This window comes from Littorina saxatilis, linkage group LG16, assembly GCF_037325665.1.
Source record: "Littorina saxatilis isolate snail1 linkage group LG16, US_GU_Lsax_2.0, whole genome shotgun sequence".
In the NCBI taxonomy this organism is placed as follows: Eukaryota; Metazoa; Mollusca; class Gastropoda; order Littorinimorpha; family Littorinidae; genus Littorina; species Littorina saxatilis.
The window spans coordinates 51,154,094-51,166,558 of record NC_090260.1 but is presented as its reverse complement, the minus strand read 5'-3'; the positions used below and the strand labels follow the sequence as shown (position 1 = coordinate 51,166,558).

Sequence of the window (12,465 nt, the reverse complement as noted above, 5' to 3'; positions counted from 1 at the left end):
GTAGTCTCTGTTCACGTGTTGCTGTAGCCGGTGTTGGTGCGGAAGTTAGACATGGGTCGTCGTTGCTGTTTGTGTCGTGGTTGTTGTTGCTGGTGATGGTGTCGTCGTCGTTGCTGTTGTTGTTGTTGTTGTTGTTGTTGTTGTTGTTGTTGTTGCAGTCGGTGTGGATGTGTCTTACATAACGACGATGTAATGTTGACGGTGTGTGTGATGTTTCAGGTTGCCAAGACAACGCTCCCCACGGGCAGGGCGGCCTCACCTTCAGCGACGTCTTTGTGCTGGGTGTCATGGACTGTGACACAGACACACCGGATGATGACTGGCAGTCACCAGCACCCTTCATCCGGGGCCTCGAGTCACGCGGCGTCCCCACCCGTAAGGTGGCTTATAACGACACAGAGGCCGTTAGACAACTGGCTGAAATGACGTCAGGTCCCACACAGAGAGCGGCAGGTTGGGGTCGAGACGAGGCGGTGACGGTGGCCAATCAGAACACAGTATGGGGCTTGGAGAGACACGTCGTCGTCTACCTGGACAGTGGGTATGGTGTTGTTGTTCGTGGTGCTGACGCTACCGGCCGCCTGAGATCCATGTCGCGGTCCACGGCCCAGGTGATCTGGGTGAAGTTTGTTGGGACATCGACAGCGACAGCGACACTGAGTGACACCCACATCTCGTCACCGCCACCACCACCACCTGTCTCGACTATACATCCCGCAACGTCCAACGATATCTAACAACAACAACAACAACAACAACAACAACAACAACAACAACAACAACAACAACAACAACAACTGTTGAACTGAAATTCAATATTTTATTAAATCAATTTACTGAAACTCAGCAATACCTGTCCTTACAACCTGCCGCTCTCTGACAACTACGACGACAACATCATCCTCTACCACGACATCCACCATCATCCGCCACCATCACCACCGACACCGACAACAACACCCGAGTGACATTTTTATCGTTTTAAAATACGGAGAATAAAATTAATTCACTCAACACATCGCTTGTTCTTCACTGACAAGCGCATGATTTCATTTACAAAGTTTATCGTCATCAAGAAATGACGTCACGGACAGACAGTAAATGTTCTAGGGACAGTGGAATGAACATACTAAAAAACAAGTCGCGTAAGGCGAAAATACAATATTTAGTCAAGTAGCTGTCGAACTCACAGAATGAAACTGAACGCAACGCAACGCAGCAAGACCGTATACTCGTAGCATCGTCACTCCACCGCCCGTGGCAAAGGCAGTGCACGTGGAATTGACAAGAAGAGCGGGGTATTCGTTGCGCTGAGAAGGATAGCACGCTTTTCTGTACCTCTCTTCGTTTTAACTTTCTGAGCGTGTTTTTAATCCAAACATATCATATCTATATATTTTTGGAATCAGGAACCGACAAGGAATAAGATGAAAGTGTTTTTAAATTGATTTCGAAAAAAAAAATTTGATAATAATTTTTATATATTTAATTTTTAGAGCTTGTTTTTAATCCGAATATAACATATTGATATGTTTTTGGAATCAGCAAATGATGGCGAATAAGATAAACGTAAATTTGGATCGTTTTATAAATTTTTATTTTTTTTTACAATTTTCAGATTTTTAATGACCAAAGTCATAAATTAATTTTTAAGCCACCAAGCTGAAATGCAATACCGAACCCCGGGCTTCGTCGAAGAGTACTTGACCAAAATTTCAACCAATTTGGTTGAAAAATGAGGGCGTGACAGTGCCGCCTCAACTTTCACGAAAAGCCGGATATGACGTCATCAAAGACATTTATCAAAAAAATGAAAAAAACGTTCGGGGATTTCATACCCAGGAACTCTCATGTCAAATTTCATAAAGATCGGTCCAGTAGTTTAGTCTGAATCGCTCTACACACACACACACACGCACACACGCACACACACACACACATACACCACGACCCTCGTTTCGATTCCCCCTCGATGTTAAAATATTTAGTCAAAACTTGACTAAATATAAAAAAAGAGAGAGAGAGAGAGAGAGAGAGAGAGAGAGAGAGAGAGAGAGAGAGAGAGAGAGAGAGAGAGAGAGAGAGGAAATATCATTTTGATACTATACGTCTACCGCAGAGAACTGTTTTTGGATATTTTACTGAAAAACAACAAATACTGTGATATCAATCCAGTGTCAAAACTCTTCCGGTTGCATAGCAACACATAAAATATAGTGCAGTTTTGTTTGTGTGTGAAATAGTATATCTCCAGAGCTGTGTACCATTTCTGTGAAATGCATTTTCAGTCGATTAATACATTCTACGTATGATGAATTTAAAATCTTGTTTTCTTCATTTTCGACAGTTCATCTGCGCGAGCATGTGTGGGTGCTTTGATGTGTTTGTGTGTGTGTGTGTGTATATGTGTGTGTGTGTGTGTGTGTGGATGTTTGTGTGTGTGTGTGTGTGTGTGTGTGTGTGTGTGTGTGTGTGTGTGTGTGTTGTACGCATCTCTCGTTAAAAAAAGAGAATTGTTTTGCTCTTCTTTTCTTTGCCTTCATTTCGCTCCATCCCTTTCTCGCTTATTCTCTCTCTCTCTCTCTCTCTCTCTCTCTCTCTCTCTCTCTCTCTCTCTCTCTCTCTCTCTCTCTCTCTCTCTCTCTCTCTCTCTCTCTCTCTCTCTCTCTCTCTCTCTCTCTCTCTCTCTCTCTCTCTCTCTCTCTCTCTCTCTCTCTCTCTCTCTCTCTCTCTCTCTCTCTCTCTCTCTCTCTCTCTCTCTCTCTCTCTCTCAACTGCTAGAGGGATAGACTGGTTATATGAATTGTTGCTTATTTGGACCACCTCAGTTCTGAAAAAAATAAGATGAGCGCTCATAAACATTTGCATTCGCTACAGTTATCCTCTCAAAAAAATGTGCGTCTGTCCGAACAGCCGTTATGATGCACATAACACCGTTAGTCTGTTACACCTTTGTTACACATTGGTAAGAAGGGGGTGGGGCGCAGGGTGGTGGTAAACTCTTAATGTGACGCTTAAAGTCGATTAATTTTGGGAAGAAACAAAAATTCGAAACAAAGAAATTGCTATATCAAACAGCTTAACCTGTATTCATTATATCTATTGTTGATCCTGTGTTTAACGCGGGAACAAAGTATATTGGGAACATTTAACAGTATATAGGTGTGGAACGCCTCTAATGTGTGCAGGGCCGGATCCAAGGGGGAGGGGGGGGGGTTCCTGTTGACCAAGTACCTCCTCCAACGGTAAAAACAATAAGCTCATGACAAATACCCCCAGAATGCGCAAGATTTCACATATTTATATTAATCTAATGTTTTTAGGAGTGGGGGGGATGATTTCAGGAGTGTGTGTGGGGGGGGGGCATGCTCCCGAACGATCAACTAACATACCCCTACCACAATTAGGACCCCCACCCCCCCCCCGTCACCCTACTTACAGATCGTGTAATAATGATTTCAAACAAGTGGTACATGTTCATAACATACACAAGTCACGGCATAGTGTATATCAATGTAAAGCTTATTGATTGCTCTATATGAAGATATGTTAGATTTGTAAATTATCTCCCTTTGGTTGCAACAGTTATTGCCCTTTTTCGGGAAAAGGGTGTTTCTTTAAACAAACTTGTGTTTTTTGACACTTTCATACAGCCTGAGACATCCTCCTCTTTAGAGCAGCCTACGTTTTGAGCCAATGTTGTGAAAACGCGCGCATGATACAAACAAGAGGGATGTGACCCAGATTGGCGACACAAAATGACCACGGGTGATTGTACTTAGCGTTGCGCCCTGACAAAACTAGGAACCTAGGTCGGTTGCCAATGGATTGAGTATTTGAAGCAAGTGTGGCAGTATGCAAGATACAAATCTCAACTTAAAATTAAAAGGTCAAAGCAGAAGAAAACTCCACTATTTCCTCAAATTTACTGAAAGTTGTCACATAGGCCCTACAGAATGCCTTTCTGCTTGTCCACTGCACTCTTCAGAACCATTAATAGTGCAATATTATGGTTTTACGATGGTTTGTCCATGATATTGTAAGCAGTACCACCAACTATAGTGCTGAGTGTGTGTGTGTGCCTTGGCGCCAACACTTTCTCTTGTAATCTCTGTGTTAGCACACCTATAAAAAATTAAGCTCCCCGGACACAGAACAAACAACACGTCCACAACTTCTTGGCGTGAAAATAAAGTGGGTATCAGTAAGAAAACAAAGTGCTCCAAATCCATAGCCCTTCCCCGACAGTTATAACTGTACCCCCCCTACACACACACACACACACACACACACACACACACACAAACACACGCAAGCACGCACGCAAGTACAAATAAGCAAACAAAGGAAAGTTGAAGAAGAAAGATCGTGGTTAAAAAAAAACCACACCTTTAAACACGAACAGTAAGGTTAGGGTTGGAGTGCTGCAGTGAATGCAAACAAGAGACATGCGGTAAACAGAGCTCTATAAACTAGGCCGGGACTTTGCCTTGTGACTTTCGTACTGCGGGGTGACTTTCCTGCTCCTCTCTTCACGAGGACAATGCCAAAAGCCCCCCCCCCCCCCCCCCCCACCTCCCAGCCCGGCAGCCACGTCACAGGTAACTGTGAAACCTGAGCAGCGTGTGTACCCTGAAGGAATTTTCCTGTCGAACACGAAAAGGCTTCAGTTACCTGTTTGGATTCCCAGTGACGCCATCATTGAGGACAAATGTCGACTGCTGCCCTTTGCCTTTGCTGTTCGCGACAGCCAGGTGCTTTGTAATTAACACACACTTACACATACACACACACACGCACGCACGCACGCTCACGCACACACACACACACACACACACATGCACTTACGCTCGCACGCACGCACGCTCGCACGCATCACACCACACAAACACACACGACCACACGCACGCACACCACACACACTAGCACACACCCACGCACGCGCACATGCACACACCACACATACACACACACACACACACACACGCGCGCAAGCACACGCGCGCGCAATGCACGCACGCGCACACACACACACACACACACACACACACACACACACACACACACGGACACATGCAGTTCGTGAGGTTTTAGCACATTTGCAGATACATATCTGTAACATGACAGAGTCAAGGAAATTCTTTAGCTTTGTGTGTGTCTTTTCTTCACTCGTCTTTATTAATTAAACAATGGCGACTGCACGTGAGAGGGACTCAATATAAAGAGACCAAAACGTTTCGACCTAAGGGTCTTCTTCAGGCACAAAAACACAAAAGTACACACACAAAAAAGAAGAAGAAAGATGATAGAACAAATAAAGAGGAGAATAACTGACAAAACAACTGCACTGCACAAACCAACAAATGACAAAGACAGAGAAGCAAGGGAAGCTACTCGAGGGGAAGCCAACAATAACACAGGCAAGAAAAAGGTAGAGTTGAAAAGCGGCAGTTTTGAGGTCCGTACAAACAAAATGTGTGGGGGGGGGGGATGAATGGGAACGAAAGAGGAAACTCACGTACCCGTGCACGCGCGCACACACACACACACACACACACACACACACACTTGTACACACTCACACATACACACAAGGTGAAACAGCGGGGGGAAGGTTTCGATGAATGAATTAAGGGCGGATGTTAATTCCATCGGGGCAGGTAGTAACCTGGGGAACGGGGCAAAAGGGGTAAAATAAATGGTTACAGAAATGATATCGAATGGAAATGGTAAAGTGAATTTAGATCTAACAATTGCATCATGTTATACCTATGTACGCCTCTGCATAATGCAGAATTTTCAAGTTGAAAAACGGTAGAATTTAATGTGCCCTCACTGGCCAGCCATAGCTTGGGTGATTTGTTTACCATGGGAGACAACTACAACTTCGTTTTGCGCGAGCATTTGAAGCAGAACTCTGCACGTCAACAAATATTTGGTAAGTAAAATATTTCGTCTTTTTTGTGCGATTTATAGTTTGAATTAAAAAGTTGCCACTAAAAACTTGCAATATCAATGAATATTTCCGAGGTTTTACTTTGTTATAGGACAAATAAACGATCGGAAGCGATTGGAAGCGATCGATTTGATACTGCAGCAGACGATGCTTTGACAGTCTGTAATACGCTGCAGTGTTCGCTCTGATATATGTTTTTAATTCCTTTTTTTGCCTTTTTCTTTATGAAAATGATCTAGTTGACTACTTTTCTTGGAATGCGCAAGAGGATGATAATCAGCAGTAGCTAAATATCTGTATTCTACTGTAAATAGGACCGAATTGTTTCAGCCGACCTTCACCTTCACGCCAGCGCTAATGTTTTTTAGGTCACAAGTATGGCTCGCGAAACAGATCTAAAGCTGCTGAGACAGTGTTGTGCATAAAATAGATTCACCGGAAAAAAGACATTATTGTACTTCTCATGGTCAAACAATAATGAGGTAATTTAGCTACATGTATATTCTAACGTTGCCTTGTTGAGAACTGGGCGTGCGAGTCTGTGTGCGTGTGCGTTTGTGTGTGCGTGTGCGTTTGTGTGTGCGTTTGTGTGTGTGTGTGTGCGTGCGTGTATGTGTGAGTGTGAGTGTAAGTGCGTGTGTGTGTGTGTGTGTGTGTGTGTGTGTGTGTGTGTGTGTGTGTGTGTGTGATTCCCTGCCAGATTAAATGTCGAAAGTGATATAACACAGAATGACTCATACTCAGTTTAATTTATTTTGCAGCTTTTGTTCCAATTACCAAACCATGGCGCTGTGTGTTTTGTGTGGTGATTCGCTCAACCTTGGAGAGAAGACTGTTGTGCCAACAGACAGAGGAAGAGATACCATAAACAAGGCTAGTCTGGAACGTGGTGATGCCGTTTGTCTATCAGAAGGTGAAGCAGTGCACGAGGTTTGTCGTCGCAATTACACGAATGCACGTAACATTCAGAGCGTTTTGAAGAAGAAAGCAGAAAAAGAGAACGCTTTATCAAATCTAGCACAGAATTTGCGCTCACAGAAAGAATGTTTTGACTTTGCTAAATGTTGCCTTTTTTGCGGCAAGGAAGCAAACCTTGACTCGCGCTCTGGTCCCAAAGTGTATCCAGTTAGGACACTTGACTTTGAACGCACAATTTTTCAAGTTTGTTCGCAGCGCTGTGATGAATGGGCAGACATTGTACGAAGCAGACTGGAGTGTGTATCAGATTTGCCAGCTGCTGATGCAGTCTACCATCAAAACTGTAGTCTTTGCTTTCGGAGCAGGAAAAGACCACCACAGTTTACTCAGTCGCATCAAGGCAACAAACAGGTGAAACTTGGTCGACCGAAAGATGAGAAGAAAGCTGAAGCGTTTGAGAAAGTTGCTACCTACCTGGTTCAAAATGAAAACGAACAGATAACAGTGAACGACCTGATTATCAAAATGAAGGAGTTTACAGATGATGCTTATAGCCACCCCAAGATGAAACTAGAACTTCAAAATTATTTTGGTGAGCAGCTCATCGTCACGGAAGTCAACGGCAAGTCAAATGTCGTAACATTCAGGAAGACGGCCTCTTCGATTCTTCATAACTTTTATGCAAAAAAGGTCAAAGATGAGGATGCACAGAAAGAGCTGATTCTCAAAACCGCTGCAGAACTGCTAAAGAGTGACATAAGAGCAGTGCCGACATCCCGTGCAATGTACCCCAGTGATGATGACATTTCATCATGTGGCGTCAACTTAGAGTTTGTTCCAAAGTCCTTACAGATTCTTCTTGAAAACATCTTCAGTGGAAAGGAAACCAGCGTGAAAGTCTCATCGATTGGACAGGCAATTATGCAGGCATCTCGCCCACGATTGTTGCTGTGTCCCCTACAGATGGGACTAGCTGTGCAAATGCATCACTGTTTTGATTCAAAGTTTCTCATTGACACATTGTATTCTCTGGGATTCTGTTCATCGTACAAGGAGGTTCTGACCTATGAAATGAATGCTGCCGTTTCAGAAAACAACGTTGCGTTTCAAGTTGATGGCCATTTTACCCAATATATCGCAGACAACCTCGACCACAACACAGCAACACTTGACGGGTGCAACACATTTCATGGAATGGGAATGATCGCCACTGTCACTCCGACCATCGGGAAAACAGACAGGATCAGAAGAAGAACTGACGTCAAGCCAGAAGAAATAGTGAAAAGAGCTAAAGTTGACATTCAGTACTACAACAGACAAGCGTGTGATGGCCTGCTGAAGCTGAAATTTGAACATCTTGAAAACGTGTTTGTAGAAGATGTAACATCAAAGGTGGATCTGCTGTCACGTGGAAAGCTTGCTGGCTGTTGCAACCCGACAGACCATCTTGGTCTGGTTTCATGCAAGCCATCCACAAGGGCAGATATCCAGGACAGTCATCCATAATATTTATGCCGATGATCGACATGAATCCCAGTGACCCCACGTGCATATTTTCTACCCTGCATTTCATCAGTGCTCAGGCAAAGCGCAGCAACACGACACCTGTGTTGACATTTGACCAACCCTTATGGTGGAAAGCTCTTGGCATCATCTCCAGCGAGCCAGATGGCAGCGACCTTAAAGCCATTGTCCTTCGCCTTGGACCCTTCCATCTGGAAATGAGTTTCCTGGCGTGTATTGGCCATCTGATGGAAGAAACGGGTCTTCATGAAGTGCTGTCTACTGTGTACGCACCAAACGCAGCGAGCAACATGCTTCAAGGGAAAGCTGTGCTGCGTGCCGTTCGAGGACACATACTTGTTGACGCAGCACTAAGTATGCTGTTGCTGTCTGACATATTCCGTGTGTCACTGCCCGAAAGTGACACAGAAAAGAATAGAGATAAAAACACGCAAGATGAGCAGACAGGAACACTTTCGACCCCTTACGAGTCTGAACTCAATGTGAACCAAGTTGACGCACTGAGCATTGATCAGTAAGGACACTGCTGTGCAGCTTCACGGTGTTCTAGAGTTAGAACCAGTTTCCCAGCTCCCCTCTGATGTGAAGGGAATAGTGAGAGATGCACTGCGTGACTTCGAAGGTAGAGAAGATTTGAAGGCTGCTTCTTCTCTTCATGACCAACTTCTGAGGGGAGAGCTGACTCCAGAGTCGATCCAGAACAGCCAACATCTTGTCACAATCAGAACGAAACTACAGGAAAGAACACTTTCATTTTGCAGTAAAACCAGTGAACTCTGGTTACTGTACATGGCAATGGTTGACATCTTGAAGCGCTTTTTGAAAGCTGAGAGGACGGGAGATTGGTTTCTTCACCTTTCTGTTGTAAAGGAGATGCTGCCATATCTAGCAGCAACTGGACACAACTCGTATACCAAGTCAGCCTATCTGTACCTGCAGATGATGAACCAACTTGACAAAACCAGGTATAGTCATATTAAAGAATGCGTATTTCTTTTATCGTCCATACGTGAACAACGCGTTATTGTTCATTTCATTATTTTATTATCCCAGGGCTGGGAAATTCGGGTAGCTTCCTCCAAATGAAAGCTTGCAGCAACAAGAGTGGTGCTAACCAGGTGTGCGCGTGTTAAGGTGTAATCAGCTAACTGCACTAATAGCAGAAGGACCAAGGTCTTTTACGTTTTACTGTGGTGACACGGGGGTGGGACATGGATACCGTTTCTTAGTCTGCATATACAGTTGACCCTTGTCCGTCCACCGGCTTAATAAAGTGTTCCTTATAGATGATGGTAGGCTAATGAAGCGCCGTAGAGTGGAATTTTGCGGCGTTATTGGCAGAAACAAGGGTTTTTATATGTGACGTAATCAAACCGTCATAAAAAAGTTATGCAGAGGCTGCCAACGGTATAACTCGCTGGGAATGTTGAGACAGGCTATCTAAATGCGTTGCAACAAAAAAACTTTCTGTAACCATTTGTTTTGGGTCTAAGCATAATTCTGGACAGGCTCCCCACGCTATAGTGCCGAGGGATGATAATTATGATGTGGGATTCCCTGAGTTTGCGCTCGAAGGAGTCGCCACGTACTTGCCACAGAGCCATATTGTAGCGTAGCAGTGGACTATCTTTACCCAGCACAAAGATATTGTAGCGTAGCAGTAGACTATCTTTACCCAGCACAAAGATATTGTAGCGTAGCAGTGGACTATCTTTACCCAGCACAAAGATATTGCAGCGTAGCAGTGGACTATCTTTACCCAGCACAAAGATATTGTAGCGTAGCAGTAGACTATCTTTACCCAGCACAAAGATATTGTAGCGTAGCAGTGGACTATCTTTACCCAGCACAAAGATATTGTAGCGTAGCAGTAGACTATCTTTACCCAGCACAATGATATCGTAGCGTAGCAGTGGACTATCTTTACCCAGCACAATAATATCGTAGCGTAGCAGTAGACTATCTTTACCCAGCACAATTATATTGAAGCGTAGCAGTGAACTATCGTTACCCAGCACAAAGATATTGCAGCGTAGCAGTGGACTATCTTTACCCAGCACAAAGATATTTTAGCATAGCAGTGGACTATCTTTACCCAGCACAAAGATATTGTAGCGTAGCAGTGGACTATCTTTACCCAGCACAAAGATATTGTAGCGTAGCAGTGGACTATCTTTACCCAGCACAAAGATATTGTAGCATAGCAGTGGACTATCTTTACCCAGCACAAAGATATTGTAGCGTAGCAGTGGACTATCTTTACCCAGCACAAAGATATTGTAGCGTAGCAGAGGACTATCTTTACCCAGCACAAAGATATTGTAGCGTAGCAGTAGACTATCTTTACCCAGCACAAAGATATTGCAGCGTAGCAGTGGACTATCTTTACCCTGCACAAAGATATTGCAGCGTAGCAGAGGACTATCTTTACCCTGCACAAAGATATTGCAGCGTAGCAGTGGACTATCTTTACCCTGCACAAAGATATTGCAGCGTAGCAGAGGACTATCTTTACCCTGCACAAAGATATTGCAGCGTAGCAGTGGACTATCTTTACCCAGCACAAAGATATTGTAGCGTAGCAGTAGACTATCTTTACCCTGCACAAAGATATTGCAGCGTAGCAGTGGACTATCTTTACCCTGCACAAAGATATTGCAGCGTAGCAGAGGACTATCTTTACCCTGCACAAAGATATTGCAGCGTAGCAGTGGACTATCTTTACCCAGCACAAAGATATTGCAGCGTAGCAGAGGACTATCTTTACCCTGCACAATGATATTGTAGTGTATCAGTGGACTATATTTACCCAGCACAATGATATTGTAGCGTAGCAGTGGACTATCTTTACCCAGCCCTACGACATTGTAGTGTATCAGTGGACTATCTTTACCCAGCACAATGACATTGTAGTGTATCAGTGGACTATCTTCACCCAGCCCTATGACATTGTAGTGTGGCAGTGGACTATCTTCTCCCAGCCCTATGACATTGTAGTGTAGCAGTGGACTATCTTCACCCAGCCCTATGACATTGTAGTGTAGCAGTGGACTATCTTCACCCAGCCCTATGACATTGTAGTGTAGCAGTGGACTATCTTCACCCAGCCCTATGATATTGTAGCGCAGCAGTTGAACATCTTTACCCAGCCCGGCAGCTACCTACGTCACAGGGAACTCCGAAACCCAAGCAGCGTGTGCACTGATCCCCGAACGAACCTCGCCGCCCCGCAACAAAGGAGAAGGATATTAATTTGGCAGTTTGATGTTCCTTGTGGGATTTCCAGTGACGCCATTTTAAAAGACAAACAAACAAAATCGAGTCTGTTGCACTTTTCTCTCTCTCTCTCTCTCTCTCTCTCTCTCTCTCTCTCTCTCTCTCTCTCTCTCTCTCTCTCTCTCTCTCTCTCTTTTTTTTTTTTTTTTTTTTTTTTTTGGTCCGAGAGAGTTTTAGACACACCTTGGAAGAAAGGTGATTCGAAAACAAGAGGATTTATTTCTAACTACAAACTTGGCCAGCTTGCAGTCATAGTGCTTTTCGTGCTTTTTGACTTTTACGCATTTTGACGCTGCGCTGGTTTCTATCTTGCATTCTGTCTTTATTTTCTTCTTTGTTTTCTGGAGCTATGCGAACCCGTGAGTTGTTATGGAAAAGGACGGGCGCTGTGGCCTAGTGGATAAGACATCGGCCTCCTAATCGGAAGGTCGTGAGTTCAAATCCCGGCCGCGACCGCCTGGTGGGTTAAGGGTGGAGATTGTTTCGATCTCCCAGGTCAACTTATGTGCAGACCTGCTAGTGTCTTATCCCCTTTCGTGTGTACACGCAACCACAAGACAAAGTGCGCACGGGAAAGATCCTGTAATCCATGTCAGAGTTTGGTGGGTTATCAAAAATACCCAGCATGCTTAACCGGTTTACGTCAAATATAATCTTTACGTCATTTCCTTTCTGTCTGACATCTATTCCGAATGTGAAGATCTCTGTTGGACAAGAAACATGAAGGGAACTCAAACACATGTTGAACATGGTTATATCTTGTGAGATTGTTCTGAGAGCGCATTTCACCT

The 12,465-nt window shown here is 44.2% G+C and overlaps 2 protein-coding genes across 10 annotated transcripts in view; one reads left to right on the top strand and one right to left on the bottom strand.

Moving 5' to 3' along the window:
* The window catches only part of LOC138951188 (uncharacterized), a 433,764-nt gene extending 432,624 nt beyond the window's left edge, over window positions 1-1,140 (top strand). For all 4 annotated transcript variants that reach the window (XM_070322831.1, XM_070322828.1, XM_070322829.1 and 1 more), the window contains exon 9: window positions 220-1,140. In XM_070322831.1, coding sequence (XP_070178932.1) covers window positions 220-737 — 518 coding nt within the window. In that variant the 3' untranslated portion in view covers window positions 738-1,140. The remainder of the gene's footprint in view (window positions 1-219) is intronic.
* Window positions 1-12,465, bottom strand: part of LOC138951192 (uncharacterized) — a 521,013-nt gene that overhangs the window by 252,093 nt on the left and 256,455 nt on the right. The window lies entirely within an intron of this gene.